The sequence below is a fragment of the Gadus macrocephalus genome, chromosome 23 (genome assembly GCF_031168955.1).
Source record: "Gadus macrocephalus chromosome 23, ASM3116895v1".
Classification (NCBI taxonomy): Eukaryota; Metazoa; Chordata; class Actinopteri; order Gadiformes; family Gadidae; genus Gadus; species Gadus macrocephalus.
Genome location: NC_082404.1, coordinates 3,237,592 through 3,257,768, shown reverse-complemented (window position 1 = coordinate 3,257,768; position 20,177 = coordinate 3,237,592). Strand labels below are relative to the sequence as shown.

The window sequence follows — 20,177 nt, the reverse complement described above, 5'->3', positions numbered from 1 at the left end:
ACCATTACGGCGTTTCGATCTCTGAACTGAAAAGGGGTGGGTTCGTACAACACCGGGTGCCCAGTTACAGCCGCGATTAATACTTCAGCCGACATTTTGTTCAGTGAGTGAGTAAAGGTAGGTAGGAACCAAAGTGCCTGCCGATGTTCCCTGGGATCCACGCAAGCGAAGAGCGTCTACATTCCGATTGGCTGTCAATGTTTGGCCGCTGAAGCGAATAATAGTCATTTGCATAAAGTTAAAAAGTTTTCAACTTCTTTTTGACGCTCTGGTCGCTCAACTTTGGCCGCTGGTAGCGTTGGTCGCTTTGGTCGCTCTTGCCCATAGAAAGTGAATGACTTCCGGCGATTTGGTCGCTCAATTCGCTTCTGGTGTGGACGGACAGTGGTTTATAATGAGGTACTGGTCATTATTGGGGCCTTAGTGGTTTATATTGAGGTACTGGTCAGTATAGGGGCCTTAGTGTTTTACATTGAGGTACTGGTCAGTATTTGACCCTTAGTGGTTTATAATGAAGTACTGGTCAGTATTTGACTCTTAGTGGTTTACATTGAGGTACTGGTCAGTGTCTGACACTTAGTGGTTTACATTGAGGTACTGGTCAGTATTGGGGCCTTAGTGGTTTACATTGAGGTACTGGTCAGTATTGGGGCCTTAGTGGTTTATTATGAGGTACTAGTCAGTATTGGGGCCTTAGTGGTTTACATTGAGGTACTGGTCAGTATTGGGGCCTTAGTGGTTTACATTGAGGTACTGGTCAGTATTGGGGCCTTAGTGGTTTACATTGAGGTACTGGTCAGTATTGGGGCCTTAGTGGTTTACATTGAGGTACTGGTCAGTATTGGGGCCTTAGTGGTTTACATTGAGGTACTGGTCAGTATTGGGGCCTTAGTGGTTTACATTGAGGTACTGGTCAGTATTGGGGCCTTAGTGGTTTATAATGAGGTACTGGTCAGTATTGGGGCCTTACCGGGGCTGGCGGTGGGAGAGTCCATGGAGCGGGACTCGCTGCTCCCTCCAGCGCTCTCCGAGTCGCTGCACATCCCTCCACCCTGACTGGCCGAGGCCCAGGGTCTGAACGGGCCCTGGATCCTCAGAGCTGCCCAAACAGAACCACACAAGGCTTAGGAAAGAAACCGGCATTCTTCTTTGTGGATTAATCATTCGATTAAGTTTCGCTGATTCATTCGCTTGTAACAACACTGTTACAAGTTGTCACAAATAACAGCAACTGCCCTTTCTGAGTTCCCACAACCCCAGAAAAATGTCAGTATTATGATTTGATAACAGTCTGAGAGATGATTGCCCAAATATCTGTATGTCTGGAGAAATAAGTAAGCAAATGTATATTCTGTACTATTTATTCAATGCAAAAGACAAAACTAGAGGTTGCAAGTCAGAGTCGATGTTCGGCAATGTCAAGTTTGGGCATTTGGATTAAGCTGGATCTCTCTCTCTCTCTCTCTCTCTCTCTCTCTCTCTCTCTCTCTCTCTCTCTCTCTCTCTCTCTCTCTCTCTCTCTCTCTCTCTCTCTCTCTCTCTCTCTCTCTCTCTCTCTCTCTCTCTCTCCCCTCTCCTCTCTCCCCTCTCCTCTCTCCCCTCCCCTCCCCCCTCCCCCCCGTCTCAAACATTACCATTGTCCTGTGATTAGTCTTAAATGCTCTGTTGAAACCCACTTCAAACCCCCATAAAAGTCTTGGCTAACAATGATCAATTGTTTATTTCATGCTAATATTCAGGCAGCTTCCTTCCCTTCACCACAGAAGGTTACCACTTATATTCTAAACCCTTAACCATGTGTCATGCTTTTCAAATACTGATCAATGAAGACCTAAGGGTTAAACAAAAACAATGGCTCTTGCCAACGACACGCTATCACCAAACAAAAGAGCTTGCCCCTTAAAGCCGCTGAGAGTCCCAGTGTCAATCAGGGTCAATATCGATGGTGTCAAACACATTTGTTCTTGTTTCACATTCCAGGGTACTTGCCCTCACATTGACACCAATTAAGGTTACAAATAGTTAGTCTTTTGTCCTCATTTTATTTGTAACGATTTAGAAATAAAAAAAGACAGCTAATAAAGAGAGCTTCTGAGGTGAGCTGAGGCTACTGTTGAAAGTACCCTGGTTCATCCATTGTGAGGAGGTCTCATCCTCAGGTCAGAAAGGCCTGAGGGTGCCCACCTTGGATGTCTGTGCTGCTGTTGGAGCGGCGCTCCGAGATCTTGGCGGGCCGTGCGTTGACGGGGCTGTCCACCTCGTCGGCGCTGAGGCAGTCGGCGGGCCCGGGCCCCGCAGGGGAGAGGTTGCATTGAGAAGAATGGCTTCCGGTCAACGGTCGCTTGGAGAACACAGACCTGAGGAGGACATCCGACAACGTAAGGCCATGAGAAGAGACTCGCTGGTAGTCATGAGCAGCGAATGAGCGGTAAAAAAGTGGATTTTGTTATCGGATTGGTTAAAGGCATACATTGTTGTTTATTTGAGCAGCCTTACATAAGAGTAGATGTAACCAGTGGTTTAATGGCTTTCAGGAAGGCAATGTTCCGGAATTGTGAGCTCAAATCACAAACTAAATTAGAACTGTGTACATGATAATAATTATAAGGAATCATTTTCAATAAAATGAAGAATGATATTACCATACACCAAAGTAAGATCAAAGTAGAAAATAGAATCAGTTGAGTGTCAAAAGGTGTTTATAAAGGTGTTTCATAACCCCTTCAATGCTTTGTAACATGGGGAAAGGATGAGAGTCCTTCTCACAATATATCTGACCCAGTTGTCTATAATAAACCATTCAAAGACCAGTGTGTGTTCATTTCCTGACTCTCATGCTCCATTCTTTTGATCAGAAGCGATTAGGGTCGGCCGAGAGGTAAACGTTCTGAGAACAAAGCTTTCTCTTATGGCCACCTGCTTTGTGTGCCCGTGTGTGTGCATGTGCGTTTGTGTGCATGTGCAGTGCGTGTGTTTGTGATGCCTTGGGGACCGCAAACAAAACTGAACAATAAAAATGACAAAGGAAAACATTCTCTAGGCTACAACAGGATTCACACTTTACTGGGTCACAAAATTAGATGCCCTCTTAGAATTGCAACAATAAACTATAAACAAAATGACTAGATAAATAGCTAGCTATTTAAATAGAGAAGATATTTAGACAACTTATGCATGACTAGATAATTAGCTAGCTATTTAAATGGAGAAGGTAATTATAATAAATGACTCATAAGTAAACCCTAAATAAAAAGCTTTTGAGTGAAGCGATGATGTGATGGTATATCCGTGCGCGCGTTGTTGAACCTGGTACGTGCCACACACGCCGGTGGAGCAACACGCCCCTCCCGGTGGTCTCCTCCACTGACCACCGCTTCCTCAGGAAGACCCCCAGCCCGTGCTCACTGGGGGAGACCCTCTCCACAACAACGCTGTTCCCCTCCGTCCTCCCACCCCCATCTGACCTCACCAAGGGCCCCCGGTGTGGCAGGGGCCCTTCTGCCTTACTCTGCAAGCACCAAGGGGCCAGTGTGTGTTAGAGCCTACGTGGGGTTGTCTGTGTGTGTTAGCGCGTGAGTGCATGTGTGTGGTTGCGTGTGCGAGTGCCCTTTGTGTGTGTGCGCGTGAGTGCCTGTGTATGTGTGTGTGCATGTGTGTGGTTGTGTGTGCGTGTCAGTGCATTTGTGTTGTTGTGTGTGTGGGTGTACGTTTGAGTGCCTGCGTGTGGTTTTGTGTGTGTGTGTATGGGTGCATGCGTGCGTGCGTACGTATGTGTGTGTGCGTGCTTGTGTGTGTGTGTGTGCCTGTGTGTATAGCTCACCCTGCCTTGGGCTCCGAGGAGGCGTCGGGGCCGGCGGGCAGGCTGCTGACGTACTGGACGTAGCGTTGGCCCGGCTCGTACAGCTTGGCCCGCTCACACAGGCTCTGGTGGTTGACCGGCAACGACACCACCTGGGCTTGCTGCAGCTGGAACCAGTTCACCGTCACCTGGGCGACCAGAGACACACAACATCATCAGCCCACTGCTTATCCATTCACACGTCCACATAGACATTAGGGTTGGCAAACTGACGGTGTTGAACTTGTTTCTCTCAATTAATTGATTGACAGCCGTGGCAACTGAGCTCCAGCGTTGCCCAATATTTGCTGGCATTACACGGGGAAGGATGGCAACATCTGCCCTAATGGGTGCTCTGAAGGGGCACTGAAATACAGGTGTTCTGCTGGGCAGACCACAAAATTGGCTCCTCTCCCTGCAGGTAGGAGCCAATCAGGTCCTAGAACAGCTCTTTAGCTCTTTGAGCCCCGAATATATTCTGTTGAGTGGTGTAAGAGTCGTCCAGGGGTCACAGTGGTGCCCCCCGGGGTTGAAGAGGTCCTCGGAGAACAGGGACTGGACTCACGGCCTTGAGGGTGAGGTCACACTGGAAGACCATCTCCCGCAGCTGGCTGAGGATCAGGCTCTTGGTGGCGGCCATGTCGGCCCTCTTCACGCCAACGTCCATCTGACACGCCCTACAGTGTTCCCGGGCCTCCTCCGCCTGACACACACAGGGGAGAGAACTCAGTGACACCCCCAGACGGACACATATCCCCACAGCCACATGTTGGACGTTATCAGATAATGTAGTGTCTCTGGCCTGTTACCCTCTGCAGCGCCTCCTCCTCCAGCCTCCTCTTCTTGTCCAGCTTGGCCCCCACGGGCCCCACGGGGCCCCCGGCCCCGCCCTGCTGCAGGGGCAGCTGCTGCTGCTGCAGCTCCTCCTCGGCGCGGCCCGTGGCGGCACGGGCCTTCTGGTGCTCCTCCTGCCGCTGGCCCCGCAGGAGGCGCGCCTTCCTCAGGGCGCTGTCCGCATCGTGCTGCACACACACGCACACACACACAAACACACACACACACACGCACACACACACAAACACACACACACACACACAAACAGACACACACACACACAAACAGACACACACACACACACACACACACACACACACAGACACACACACACACAGACACCTTAATTCTCTTTGTTCCACACTTACTTACTCCTTACTTATCCTTACTACTTATGCATGTATGACTTTGCACAAATACAATCTGTATACATTGATGTGTATGCCTGTATTTACATTTATTTCATACATAGAATGTTCATACATTTATCTGTATGCTTCCTCATGCACAGTCTATGGTTGTTTATACCCATCGATTCCTCCGTAAAGAAAAAAAGAGAAAAACATCCCTTTAATAAAGCATTATGAAGTATTAACTATCTATCCCTGGAACAGAGAATAAGCTGACATGCAGTAGCCTTGTGTGTGACAACAAACGATTCAAAAGCAGGCACTCCTCCAGCTACGATATCAGTTCAAATGAATTCAGTAGAACATTCCTTCTGACCAGGGACAGACCATTGGGGTTTGTTGTGTCAACAGAACCTGGCATACTGAAGACCCTGGTCCACCATGAACCATTCATACCACAATGTCTCAGACGCAAATGTGAAGCCTGGAGCTTGGCATCATTTGAATCGGTCACAGTCCGATTACAGCCAAGCAACCCAGCTCATCTACAAATGAATGAGCAGAAAACATAAAAGCGGCAAAGAATTTTGGGATGGCCAAGTCAAATTACGACGCTAAGGCCTGGAGAACGCTCTTTATGAATCCAACAGCCTCAAACGTCGGGGAACAAAAGTCCCTTAAATCCACCTCAATGCTCATTTATAATTATATATCCTGTAGTTCTGCTGAAGGGCAACTGAAGTACTGGGCAGTGGAGCGTCATTGAATTTTTACACATGGCCTCTGCAGGTTTGCTTAGTTTCTCTTGATTACATTTACATTCAGGGCATTAAGCAGATTCTTTTATCCAAAGCGACTAACAATAAGTACATTTGTCAGAAGAAAGAGACACAACAATATATCGCTGACGGTACAATAAGGAGGTTCATAGAACCAAGTGCCCAGCACTAACCATCACTAGGTTAACCCATTCCCTGTATACAACAAAGATAGCTAAGATAAGACGCTACACAACTAACTTCTATAACTAAAAAGTACGACATACAATAAGTGTGTACATAAAGTGCCAGGACGTACGACATACAATAAGTGAGTACATTAAGTGCCAGGACGTACGACATACAATAAGTAAGTACATTAAGTGCCAGGACGTACGACATACAATAAGTAAGAGGGTTCTGAGGGGGTGGCTATGCTTATTAACGATGAACTTCAAATGGGTAGAGATTGATCTTTCCAAATGTGACGTTCAACCTACCATTCTCTTCTGCTCCCTCTGCCACTGCTCCTTCACCTCTTTCCGCAGTTTGTCCAGCTCAGACTTTCGGGTCTGCAGAGGCTACAATGGACACACACACACACACACACACACACACACACACACACACACACACACACACACACACACACACACACACACACAGTCACACACACACACACACACACACACACACACACACACACACACACACACACACACACACACACAGTCACACACACACACACACACACACACACACACACACACACACACACACACAGACACACACACACACACACACACACACACACACACACACACACACACACACACACACACAGACACACACACACACACACACACACACACACACAGACACACACACGGTAAGTGTTTGATTGGATAGTGGTTGAGTGTTCAAGACACAGAAGGGGTGAAGCGAGCTGGAGATGTGACGTGAAGGAAGGACCCACCAGGACAAACTTGTTGCTTTGGAGTACGGCCGCGGTGTGAAGCAGGAGCTGGCTGTACTCAATGTCGTTTCTGAATGCTGACATGTAGATCTCGCGGAAGGCCATGAACTCCTTGAAAAGAAGAACTTAAAGTCAGACCACTGTCGATTGACTTGACGATAAACTGAACTGAATTTGCTGAACAATCACCTGTTGACTCGCAAGGTTCTTTGCCGATTCAGCCATTTTGGCGTAACTTTTGGCACACTCAATATCTGTGAACAGAGAATAGAATGTGAGGATCAACTGAATGTGTAGCCCTGTAAACACTCCTCTCAAACAAATCTGGGTTTTACAATCAGTAACGCAAGTAGTTCATTAGATAAAAAATGACCATTGCACAAAGCAATAATATGACAAATGAAATTGTCATATGATTACGATGGGAATAGACCATTAAAGTGTCATTGTTGGGGGTAAAGACATTCATATATATATATACAGTCGTACCACTCTCCATCATCAGGGTGCCGATGAGGGGTTGACAAACATAACCAGCCTTGTCTACCCATTACCAGACCCTGAAGCGTACCACGATGCAAGCAAAACAACACTCTCACAACAGTTAAGTGTTGGATTGACGACACATTGAGGACAGCTGCATTCTCCAGCTGTCAGACAGCAGACACGAGTAGATCACGGGCCTGTGCTGACTTGTTGAGTGACTCAGACCATGAATTAAGCAATGAAGTAAAAGGAGTCACAGCATCGTGCAACAGCAAGACAACATGCTAGACAGCAGTGATCTTATTTAACCCCTAGAAGCAAAAGCTGGGCTCGGACCTGCCACGCTTTCGAATGCGTTCTTCAACAGAATAATGTTAAGAAACTTTACGAATAGACCAAACAATTACACCTGCAAATAAGTTTGCATGCAAGTCATATAGTATGTTGTTGACATTATCAAATGTGACCAAAAAGCAATCATGAGATCATACATCTAATAAAGTCAATTGTTTAATATTATACAACTCATAAGATGAGACTTTTTCCCCATCTTGGTTCAGGCCTGAATTTTTCTTCAAAACAAGAAATACCATCCAAACCAGCAAAAGGGCACATTTTTATCTTTATCTGACTGCATTAAAATGACGTGCATCTTTTCTCGTGTCATAAAAATCGGTACATAGCATAGTCCCTGATTATTACTGCAAATCTTAAGGACTAATGCTGGATGACGCGAATGACACCGTAAATTTGCTCGCGCTGTTAAGTGTGTCACATTCCTTTTTGATTCATCTGCTTGAAATTACAACATACTCATCTTGTTTAACCATGTTCTGCTTGCATACTCGAGCATCATATGTTGCGCTACACGTGCGCTCCAAATAAATCATCCCTCGAAGGTGGAAGAAATGGGAAGATGGGTAGAAATGGGTAGAAATGGGTAGAAATGGGATCCCATTTCTACCCCTTACCCCTTCGCCTTACCCCTTCAAAACAAGGGGGAGGGTTAAGGGGAAGAGGTAAGGGGATTGGGCCTAAACCAAACCTGGCCGGGTACCAGCTGGGACGGGACCGGGGGACTCACCCATGGCGAGCCGCCTCTCCACCCAGACCAGCAGCTCCTTGGTGTACTTGGACCAGGCCTTAGCGTAGAGCAGCGCCGACTCCACGCCCGAGTCGCTGCGCTGCAGCGCGGCGTCCACCTCCCCGGGCTGTGCCGGGGACAGCGACGTGGGCGCCGGGGGGGAGGGTCCTGTGAGGGCCAGAGAGGAGACCCCCAGGGGGGCGCGAGGACAGAGATGAGCCCGGCACCGGCACCAACTTACACCCACCACCCATGACCTAGTCGCCCCATGGAGGGCCTCCTCGTTTGGCGTGTGCCGGTGTTTGGGTCTACCTTGGGAGCTACCCTTAGTAGAACACACGTAACAAACATTTTGACATTGGTGACCACACTAAGTGTGTGATGTGTGCTAATGCTAGTTTCGCTAAGCAGGCCTGATAGAGGGTTGAGTGACTGCATTATCTGTGAGTGAGAGTGGACAGTAGCCAACGACGTCAGCCTCCATGACACACACCTCCCCGTTTCCACTTCTGCTTTTATCTTCTTGCTCTTAAGTGCTCTTAATATTTCATGGGGTATTAGTCATTCAGCGTAACCAGGAAATAAGCAGAAGGTGTAATCCACCAGTGTGTGTTGCTATGGTTCAGTACTAATTAGTGTTTAAGGAGGCCGGATCTTACCCGTTGGATCATCTTTCTCTGGACCGGATCCTCCAGATTCCACAGAGAGGTTCTCGAAAGACTAGAGAACAGGAATGAAACAGTTAACCCTCTATGTCAACCAAGGGGGGACGATCCCAGGGTTTGCTCACACATAAGCGCTATACTGACTTTCTCTTTTGCCCTTTTACAATTGGTCATGAAACCTAACCACAATGGGAAATAATAATGAGCTACGAACTCTTTGCTGTCTATGTTCTTATTTGTAGAGGGAAGAGATAAAAACCTCTGGTTACACTTATAGTCCACAGTACATAACTGTAAACACAGTCACAATGAAAACCAGTGGCTGTGTGTGAGCTTCTGCTGTAGCTTCAACCTGACATGTAGGAGTTGTAGACGAGTTAGACCTCACGGGCAAACTAACTGTTTGACCTGCGATGCTTTCGAGTGCAACCGTCAACAGAATAATGTTAAGTAACTTTAAGTGGCAAAAAACAACAACGGATAGACCAAACAATTACACCTACAAATACGTTTGCATGTGAAGCTTTTAGTATGTTGTTGACGTAATCAAAATAGGACAAAAAGGCAATCATGTGATCATACATCTAATAAAGATTTGATCAATTCTCTCACCACCTTTCATGCTGTGTTGAGGAATTTTATGTACAAATTTATGTGTCGACTTCTAGAGTCAAAAAACTAACTAACTAATAATTGCACTCACTGACACTAAACAGAGTGATACAAGGTACTCCTCTGGGTTGTGGAAACATTGGAATCGATGCTTATATGTATTTTAATCTGTGTGACCTCGTATTTGTATTGTCATGTCATTTGTATTCTTGTCTTGTAAATGGAACTACTTCATTCCGAGTCCGGAATAAGGTATTCATTCATTCATTCTCATAAATGACAAATAAGATGAGAATTTTTCACCATCTTGGTTCGGAGCTGAATTTTTCTGCAATTAATTTTATGTGGGAGGTGTAGACGAGCTAGATCTCATGGGCAAGCTAACTGTTGTCAAGCAGCATATCTCACCCGGCTCCTCTTCGTCAGGGCGAGCCCCACCGCCGCGCCGCTCTCTACATCTCCCATAAGGAAGTCAGACACCCTGGAGACACAAGACAGGGGCCAGGAGGAGGGGGGGAGGAGGGGAGGAAGGTTCTCAGTGAGGGGGAAACTCATCAGAGGCACTTAATGACCGATATGTGTATGTAACAAGCAACATCAGCACAAGCACACTCGCACGCAGTGGGAACTAGGCCGAGCAACAAGTCGTTAATACAGGCCAGGAATTTGGTGCTTTATTTATATTGGATGAAACTTGGCAACACATTTAGTGTAGGAGGAAAGCAAGGTGCAAGCGCCCTGGTGGTTTCGATGGTGTGGACAAGTCAAGACTGGTGGTGGGTGTATTGTGGTCGCTGGGATCACTGTCTGTACTCACACATTGCCAAAAGTGAATGCCAATGTGTCGATAGCGGTGTAGATCTCGCCAAACAGCTTCCTCTTGTTGTCGCTATTAACCTCCTTGAAGTTCACACCTAGAGCGAGAGAGAGAGAGAGAGAGAGAGAGAGAGAGAGAGAGAGAGAGAGAGAGAGAGAGAGAGAGAGAGAGAGAGAGAGAGAGAGAGAGAGAGAGAGAGAGAGAGAGAGAGATATTTTAACCACAGAGGAATAAAAAATCTCTTCAGAACATTCGGTACTGTTTGGTAACATTCGGTACTGTCTGTTTTCAGAACATGTTGGAAGGCCAAACTGACATTTTTTCCTTATGAGACATTGACTAAACACATCAATGAAAAATCTTTTCACAATGAATTAATAAACATTGACCAACAAATCCTTACTACCTCCACAATAACCCTAACCCTATGCTTCCAAAATGGAGGCATTCATTGCGACGTGACGTCACCACATCCTAATGACCCATAACCATCATGTAGAAACAGGAGACATTTGGTAACAAAGTGCTGTGTACCATGGTAAGCTTAATCAATTGGATCCTCTAAGTGTTGAGGCCCCTTTACATACAGAATAAACATCTTCAAATAAATCGTAAAATAATAACAAATGGCCATAAATAAGAAAACTGCATGAGTTTCCCCGGAGTTTAAACATGGTGATGAATGAGACGGTAAACAGCCAACCAAAACAACAACGTAAATATAATGAAATCAGCCATCAAAATAAACTTCCTGCCATGGCCAGGGAAGAGGGAAAATAAACTTGCTTAGTGGCCAGGAAAGCAAGTGCCAAGAAAAAAACCCAAGTGACGTCAGTGTCAGTTCCTGGGCTTCCGTAATCCCATTATTCCTCAGAAATCTGTTTTTCTGAGCTTTGTCAGAAAATAAATGGAATACGCCTCAATGTAAATGGAGGCTGCCCTCCATGTTACTCGAGATATACATCATTTTGGTGAAACAAAATCAAACACAAAGGTTTTGTTTAAATGAATGGTTGGTTTTGTTGTCGAAAAACAGAAGTATTCCAGTACAGGAAGTACATTTTGAGCAGCTCAGAATTGGCCAAAATACCTTCACCTATCTTTAACTTAGAATATTTTTTCAAATGGTAAGACGGTGACATGTACAAACACATAATATACAACTTACCCAAAACCAAGACCGTATCCCCTGGCCTCATGAAAAGGGAACTTCAGAGTAGCATACAATAATAGACATGGACCTAACAAACAAAAACTGAAAAGTCCAATGTAGTGTTGAGCACACCAAAATGGAAACCTATGATAAAACAACCGCAATCAAAAGTTCGGGTTCGAAGTACATAAGTAAAATAAAACTAAATTAAATAAAAAGGCCCAGGTAGATCGTTGGCATAATGGCGGTCCAACGCCAGATGTTCAGAACATCCTAGATTGACCAGCGCTGCTTAAAAAACCAAGAACTAATGAGTCCAGATCTGTTGGTCTTGTGACCCCCTCCCCCCAGCACTACAACTACCATCCCCCCCCCCTCAACAGGACATCCTGAGCCTTGCTGGAACACAATGCCAGCACTCGCACGGGCCTCCACCAGCAGCTCCCCGACGTGGAAGTTACATCACCCGGGAAAAATGGCATTGTGTTGTGTGTGTGTGTTGGACGAGCAGGTTGGAGGTGGAGGGGGATGCATGGGGGGAGAGGGAGAGGGTTGGGGTTGACAACACACACACACACACACACACACACACACACACACACACACACACACACACACACACACACGGCAACGCATCCCAGATTGGAGGAGCTGAAGTTGGAGGGGGAAATGTAATGTCGAAATTAAAAGTGTTCATAGTGTAGGGTACTAGAATGCTGTGATGCATTAGCAAGGGGACTTGATTAGCCAAAGCTCCTGGGTGAACTCTGAGGCCAGGGCCACTGGCCTGCCAGCACTGCTACTTGCCCTCGCTTGGCAAGGCTTTGAAAAAGTCTCTACTAGGATTCGATGCTAAAAGGTAACAAGAATAGAAAAATGACTATATGTCTGATGTGCCTGTACATTCAATGCCGTTACCAATTGTGATTTAAATTCATCTACTGCGGATTAATAATATTTTAATATCGTTTAAGCAAATTCAGCATTCACAGTATAGTTCCAGTTGGTTGTGCCATTATTTGCACTTTTGCATTCTACAGTCAACACCCTGGAATTGTCCACTTCCAGAAAGTGTACTTAAAAGGGGACATCATTGGATAACCTGACGCCTACTCCCGTTTGTATACACAATCTACCTCCTTCATGTGCGACTGGAAACACAATACAAACTAATCTCCCAGGTATTGATGCTCACCTCTTGCACAAGGAGGGGTTATATTCCGGTCATTTTTAAACACTGTCGTAACAGTGAGAGAGAGAGAGAGAGAGAGAGAGAGAGAGAGAGAGAGAGAGAGAGAGAGAGAGAGAGAGAGAGAGAGAGAGAGAGAGAGAGAGAGAGAGAGAGAGAGAGAGAGAGAGAGAGTACATTTCAATGTACACATGCCATTGTACAAGGTGCTTCAAATGATGAATGACAATAACAAATTTCTTGCATTAAGTACACTTAAAATAAATTAATTTGAAGTCGCTTTGAAGAGTGAAATACAGTATTTTAGTCAGAATAGAACATTAGCCATCATTATGAAGAACAAAAGGAGGGAGAGTGCATTGCAACATTGCACTGGACTGAAAAAAACCAATATGACCAAAGTCTATGAAACGTAGAGCAGCAGACGCCTAGTATAACGTTTCACCAGAGCGTCAGCAGAGGCATCCGTATGATTAATAACAGAGGTGTGAATAATATGTGATGAATGTAGCGCAGCAGCGTTGGACATTCATCACTGCCGCACTAACATGAGCTCAACAATGAACCTTAGGTTGAGCTGTTCAATCATACGTCTCCAATTCAGAGGATGAAAGCTAATGTCAATGTTGGTGTCTTGAATCAACATGCAAAGACTGGGGAGGGCTTAAGCCTTTTGCTTAAGAAAAGCATTACAAATTAATATCACAGGTTTGATGCATTTTTCAGTATGTTGCCATTGAAGAAAACAATCTCTTCTGTAGCTGATTCTATTTCATTTCCTATGTAACAATAAAGCAATATACGTTTTTTTGAAAGGATTTGAAAGGTATAAGAAATCCCCATTATTTATCATTTACGCATTGCTATTCAACCACGCTGTTTTACTACAATGGTTGACTTTCAAACGTAAAGCCCATTTCTCATGGTTTAGTCCATATCATAACACAGAAAAAAAGTTACACATTCAACTAGCTATAGTATATCTGTCGGTCTGGGGCCAGATATGATTCTGGAGTATAATTCTGCTTCATTCTTTTTTGGTTGACGGGATGGGAGATACAGGACAAAGCTATGGCATGGTGGTCAAGAAGTAGCCCCCTGGTGGTCACTCGCTGTATTACACCCCAATAGATAAGAATGGTTGGCTTAGCTCTCCAGCAATTTTCAATAACATTGAAGATCCACGGGCAGTACTCATGAATAGCCAACATCTTGGGCTGTGGATCATTCAATGGCGTGAAAGAGACTTAAAGGGTCTTCATTATTTAGATAAAAACAAGGTATACCCAGAGAGAAACATTATTATCAAAGTTAAGAATTGGCATGCATGGTAGATCCTAAGTTCAATGAAATACAGACAGACGGACAGAAATGGCTCCAAGTTGCCTGGCATCAGTCAGTCAGTCTGTCTGGACGTCTGGAGGTGAGTGTCTGAGAGAGTGGGGCTGCTCACCTTTGACCCTGGAGATGACGATGCCAGCCGCGCTGAGGATGTCCACGGAGTTGAGGCTCTGGTGTTTGCCGATGACGGTCTTCAGGACGCAGAGCAGCTGGCCCAGGCGCTCGTGGACCGCCTGGTGGAGGCAGTCCTGGTGCTCTGGAGGGAGGGCACGTGGTGTTACAGAGTGGACCACACTACCACACTGTGATGAGACATGATCCACAGAGGGATGGGCTCAATAACAGATATCCCAACCGGTCCCCTTGGTGTCTGATATAAGACCACAACGATACTACAATCCTGTTGTCAGCCTCCCTCACTGGTCTCCTTAGATAAATGCAGGACTACATTAAAAGTCGTATTACTAGCTCCTAGCCCAAATCCTAATTAACAAATAAATACATCCATGAGCCTAAAGAAAGTGTGCCATTCAGTTAAAACATTCTAAGACAAACACATTTCTGTGATTGCAATGAGGCAAACCAACAATAACACTGTTGGGGCTTAGGTTGGGGTATGTTGGGGCTTTAACAGTAGTGGTTGGTACTCCTAATACCAAGCGATCATATCACATATCCTCCCATCACAATAAGCCCTCGCATTACGGAGGCAAAGACATTCAATGAATGCCTTAAAAAGTGCTTTAAATAAGGGGTTTCCATGGCGCCATGTTTGACCACATCATACTTGGGCCAACCAACAGTGCTGTAGTCCCCAAGTCGGGCCTTTAGATCAGCAGATGACGAAGCCTTCAACATACTTACTCAAAGCCCTCAAATAGGGTCTAAACTGCCAAATAAATACTGAACCAAAAATGACCTGGGGTAGTCCTTCCTACAATTAGTGGTTAGCTAGTCAGCTATATCCAACGAGTATACGGAGCACCTCAGGTATGCGTGTGTTCGCAGTTTCACTATAAGCACTGTTGGACTTTACCCTGCAGTAATGCACTGCAGATATCTGGTGGCCCTCAGCCTGATTAGCTTGTTGACACGGTTAAAGAGTGAGGTCATGGCGGGTGAATGAATGGGAGGTTGAGGATGGCGTTGTGAGTGAGCGACACGCCGACAGCAGTGTCCTGACACGTTTTATTGGCAGGCAGTATCATGGATGGTTGGTTCCACATGCTTTAAGCTGTAATGCATGTGTGTAGCAGGCCGTCACCTTTCTCCACTACAAGCCGTCACTGTACAGTGAACGCCTTGTAGTGGAAGGTTGGCGGGCTGCTAGAGACGAGTCACAGGGAGATCAACAGTTCCTCTTGAACGTCAATAGTACAAAGAAATACATGGATTATAAGGCATGGAAATCCAATCGCCACACCTGGATTAATGAGGAAAGAAATCCAGACCATTGATCTAAGAATGTGGTTGTGGACAAATCTAAAGTTTAAATTTGAACTGGTCTACATACTTCTGTAGAAGTGCGTGGAGTAAATTGCTTATTTTTTTTATCCTGGTTTGATATCATTTTAATTGAAGCTGCATTTTCGGTGGTGATGACCTTGAGTTACAGCTCCAAAGCTCTCACAAACATGTCATTACACACACACACACACACACACACACACACACACACACACACACACACACACACACACACACACACACACACACACACACACACACACACACACACACAAACACACACATTTCAAAGGCACATTTGTGCTGACGGCTATCCCTGGATTACACCTCGCATGGAAAGGGGATCATGGAGACTTTAGCAGTCTCCTGTTTTGACTTTTATTTGTTCCTGACTCCTTTTTTCAAAAAGAGGACCAAAAGGACCAGTGGTCGCGGCCAGCGTTGCGGCCGTGGTGACAATGGGCCAGCTTTGTCACTGCCAGGAAACCCAGCCAGGTGACCAGGTGACCCCCCAACAACTGATCCATTACACCGCAACCACAAAAACAAACCCGCAAATGGCTCCACACATGAGGTGATGCAATGTTACACTTATAGATTTGTGAATTTAAAAAGAAAACAAAAGCTCTGATATGTTTAAAGAAAAAGTGAACACAAAAACAAATATGTACCGTATATCTATTTTTTAAATGTGGTAATATCAAGGGCTATGCCGATAACCATATCATCGCAATTTGTATTTAAATTGGTTCTGGTGAAATAAAAGTTTGGAACAACTTTAGTTGCTGGTCAATTCAGCTTTGTGTGCAAGGGGAAGGGATAGTCCATTAAACAGATTTTTTTTTAATACAATTTTATGTATACAACAACACAGTACACAGTCAAAAAATACATTCAGAGAGAAAACAGTTACACTAAACAGGTACACTTTAATTACAAGTACTTATATCGAATAATCCTATCGGTTAGTAATACTCATGCAGTTCACGGATGCAGTTGAAAATTGTATCTGTCAAATGTGGAAATGTGTGTATCTAAGATCACATCTTGAAGGACGCAAGACCTCCAGCTGAGACAGCTGTCAACAGAGTAATCAAATCTCTATAAGGCTGTCACTTGGAGAAAACAGTCACTGCCATCGGTTTGTGAACGTTCCACGATGCTACCAACGCCATCATTCTTCTGTTGCTCAAGTGCCTCTAAATGACGTCAGAGTGCTTTGGGAACGGCACTCTGATGTCAGGACCGGGGGACAGTGACACGTGTTTGTTGACGTAAGTCGCTTTGGACAAAAGCGTCTGCTAAAAGTCCTGAATATAAATATAGCAGTGTGTTTACGTATGAGTCTGTCAGCTGTGGACCCACAGGGAGATTAGCTGATTGGCATCAGCTGATGAGGATCCTTTAAGTTAACAAATTTAATAAACAAATAGCCCACCGTCCCCTTCCTGGTACTCGTAGCCCAGAACACTTCTTTTTTATTCTCATATTGTCCAAGTCCAACTCTTCGAAGCCTTTGGTGAGAAGTTCAAACTTTGACTATTGTTGTGGAACTTAACTGTTATTATTCAATATGTAGCTTGAGCTCCAATGCTGGCAACCATTTTAATTTGCGACAGCCATAGTGTTATGGATATTATCACGTGTACTAACGCAACATAGAGGAATCAATAAACATTGGCATCGCTAAAGTAACAACATAACAGCATGGCCCTCTGCCTTTTGCCTAGCCTGCCAAAGGCCCCCTTACCAATGTGTTAAAATAATGTACAGATATGCATCCAGCTGTCCTTCTGCACTTGCTATAAAACATTTAAAAAAATTTAAACATTTAAAAAAATCGAAAACCAGATTATATTAGTTTTGTGATCGTTTGACGCTAAAATCGAAATCGAGATCGAAATTTGATTAATCGCCCAGCCCTAGTGTGTGTTAGTGTTTTTGTGTTAGCATCAGCTTCATCCATCTTCGTCACGTGTCTGGCCTGGCTGGGGCACCTTGTCCCAGAGGTAACAGTGTCCCCGGGCGTACAGCCCTGTGTGTGTGTCTGCAGTGAACATGCCATTTGTATTATATGCTTCCAGTTATAAGACATCTGGCAGTCGCTCAGTCAGTGGAAGAAAGTGTGTGCATTCTCCCTGGGTTCACAGGACACAGTGTCCCGCCGTTATGGGCATTTTTTGGAACTTTCTATGGCTTCGGATCAGAGAAGCCTTGTAAAAAATGCAATTGTACAATATCTAATAAGGTTTTGAATAAAATATCTCCCTTACACCATGTGATGTGTTCGAATCCCAATTTACAAAGGTAGTACCATGATCCAAGAACATAAAAACAAATGATTGCTTACTTCACTTCCAAGTGTACAGAATATACGAATATATACAAATATAAATATCTCACACAAAAATTATTCAACCACTCTTTTAATTCGACTTTTACAACTTGCTCCACGGATGAAGCCAAAAGCACCCTTCTATCAGAGGTCCCCCGAAAACCACACACACACACACACACACACACACACACACACACACACACACACACACACACACACACACACACACACACACACACACACACACACACACACACACACACACAATTAGAAGAAGGCTTCTTAAAACCTAAGCTCTTAATTGGTCAGGGTCATCTTAGTTCCCCATCTAACGACATTATCTCCGGATTGAAAAAGCAGCGAGATGTTCCCCGCCCTAGTTCCCCCAAAGCCAGCTCATGCTGAAAAGAAAGTAAGTGAATCCATGCACCAGTGTATGAAGAGGGCACCAGTACAGAGCAGCTCTTCCTTAATGAAACACAAACACCTTCAGTCTATAGTCCCTGTGTCGTGGCCTATGGGGAAATGCTCAACACATGGGCTAATTAGCCAGGCATTAATTAGCCAGGCATTAATTAGCCAGGCATTGTGGTGTCCACCTCAATAGCAGGACCAACAGTGATAAGCAGAGGATGATATAACCAATGCTGTTTGGTCTGCTTTTCTTTTTTCCCCACTTAGGTTGTCATTTTATTTTTCAGGTTACAAGTAAAATATATACACCAATTTGAGAGCCTTTAATATGCCCCCCGGCCGCACACAAGAGCAGCCCCGATCCGACCGTTCAGTCTCCTGCTGGGAGGACCAGTTGGCATATCTTTAGTAGGGGGGTAGGTCGTTTGAGTGCGGAAACACAGCTATTGTCTCTGCGGGGCCACAAGCAAATAGAAGAAGCGGCAGCCTCGTAGCTCTGCCCCATAAAGCATTTTATGGAACAATAAATCACTGTGCCAGCTTTCAGCATTTCACACGGTGCAGACAAGCTGTGTGTGTGTGCGTGTGTGTGTGTGTGTGTGTGTGTGTGTGTGTGTGTGTGTGTGTGTGTGTGTGTGTGTGTGTGTGTGTGTGTGTGTGTGTGTGTGTGTGTGTGTGTGTGTGTGTGTGTGTGTGTGTGTGTGTGTGTGTCTCTATATTGCCAGACACAAGAGACCTGTGGTCCTCATAGCTGCGCAGAATTCCAATTTCTATTTGCATGCCATAAATAGTTTTGTCTGGTCAATTTCCGGCCAGACAGCAAATTGTTGAGTTATAATAATGTAAACAATTATAATAAAAGAAGTGGGAAAATAATCACTGAAAGAGTATATACATGCCCACCAAAACAAATTTTCTGGGGCTTAAAAACATCTATATTTGTACATTGGTTGTAATTTGTGTGTCAAAATGAAAATCCTGCCTCACCATTGAACCTTTGCTAAACACATCATATGTCCTGATGTATTGGCAGCCGAGCTCATATAAAGAGAGAGGGGTCTGTCCGCCGCCCAGGCATGCTGAGGAGGAGAGGGAGGCCGGGGCGTGGATTTGGAGGCCAGGCCTGCCAGCGCCACATTGCCAGGTTTTAACTTGATCGGCGTCATGGAAACCTAGCATTCCAGGCCCATGTGAGGGGACCAGTGGATGGGGTTTGCAGCGGGGTTGGGGTGGGGGGGGGGTTTCATAATGAAAACATTGTTGGATCATTCACCATCGAGATGACACCTCAATACACAAACAATTTGTTGTGCTCCCGTCTGGCCCAGATGTTGTTGTTTTTTGTTGTGCAGTCATCATGACCATCCGTTACCAAACATTTAAACCCTTGGGAAAAGATTGAAACTACTAGAATGACAATGGTAATACCACATCAACACTCACTTCCAGTTCTGGGAGGCTCACTTTGCAACATGTAGCCCAGCGAGATGCATGGTCTCTGGCCTGGCCTGAGCACCAGTCTATCCAAGGCAGTGTGAACCTCTAGCCTGGCCCGCCACAATATGACTGGGCAACATTCCTTTGGCAGTGACCGCTCGCTATGCTCAGTCACGCATTGCAAATGATTGCAGCTATAGATTATTTATGCTTCAAAACTTTTGCGGGACCAGAGGTGAGCTTATTTTCTGGGCGTGGAATCGCTCCAAATGTCACAACAAGGAGCGTAGAGTTTAGGTCAAAACATTTACAAAAAAACTGTGAGTTGGACAGGCTTAGCCACGACTAATGTCAATCAAAAACCTTCAAGGATCTGCTATTAAGTCGGGCCCCAGCTGGACATTCCAGTTCTTCGGCC

General features: G+C 45.1%; 1 protein-coding gene across 4 annotated transcripts in view; it reads right to left on the bottom strand.

The window, feature by feature from the left end:
• The window catches only part of LOC132452709 (rho GTPase-activating protein 29-like), a 42,623-nt gene that overhangs the window by 11,899 nt on the left and 10,547 nt on the right, over positions 1–20,177 (bottom strand). For 3 of the 4 annotated variants that reach the window (XM_060045451.1, XM_060045452.1, XM_060045455.1), the window contains 13 exons: positions 14,216–14,359; positions 10,421–10,517; positions 10,012–10,084; positions 8,986–9,046; positions 8,327–8,494; positions 6,946–7,010; positions 6,757–6,867; positions 6,281–6,361; positions 4,648–4,860; positions 4,404–4,541; positions 3,821–3,987; positions 2,185–2,357; positions 971–1,099 (listed from right to left, as the gene is read on the bottom strand). In XM_060045451.1, the coding sequence (XP_059901434.1) occupies positions 971–1,099; positions 2,185–2,357; positions 3,821–3,987; positions 4,404–4,541; positions 4,648–4,860; positions 6,281–6,361; positions 6,757–6,867; positions 6,946–7,010; positions 8,327–8,494; positions 8,986–9,046; positions 10,012–10,084; positions 10,421–10,517; positions 14,216–14,359 (1,620 nt within the window). Of the gene's footprint in view, positions 1–970; positions 1,100–2,184; positions 2,358–3,820; positions 3,988–4,403; positions 4,542–4,647; positions 4,861–6,280; positions 6,362–6,756; positions 6,868–6,945; positions 7,011–8,326; positions 8,495–8,985; positions 9,047–10,011; positions 10,085–10,420; positions 10,518–11,588; positions 11,909–14,215; positions 14,360–20,177 lie in introns of those variants that run through there. The other variant, XM_060045454.1, reaches the window with a different exon arrangement.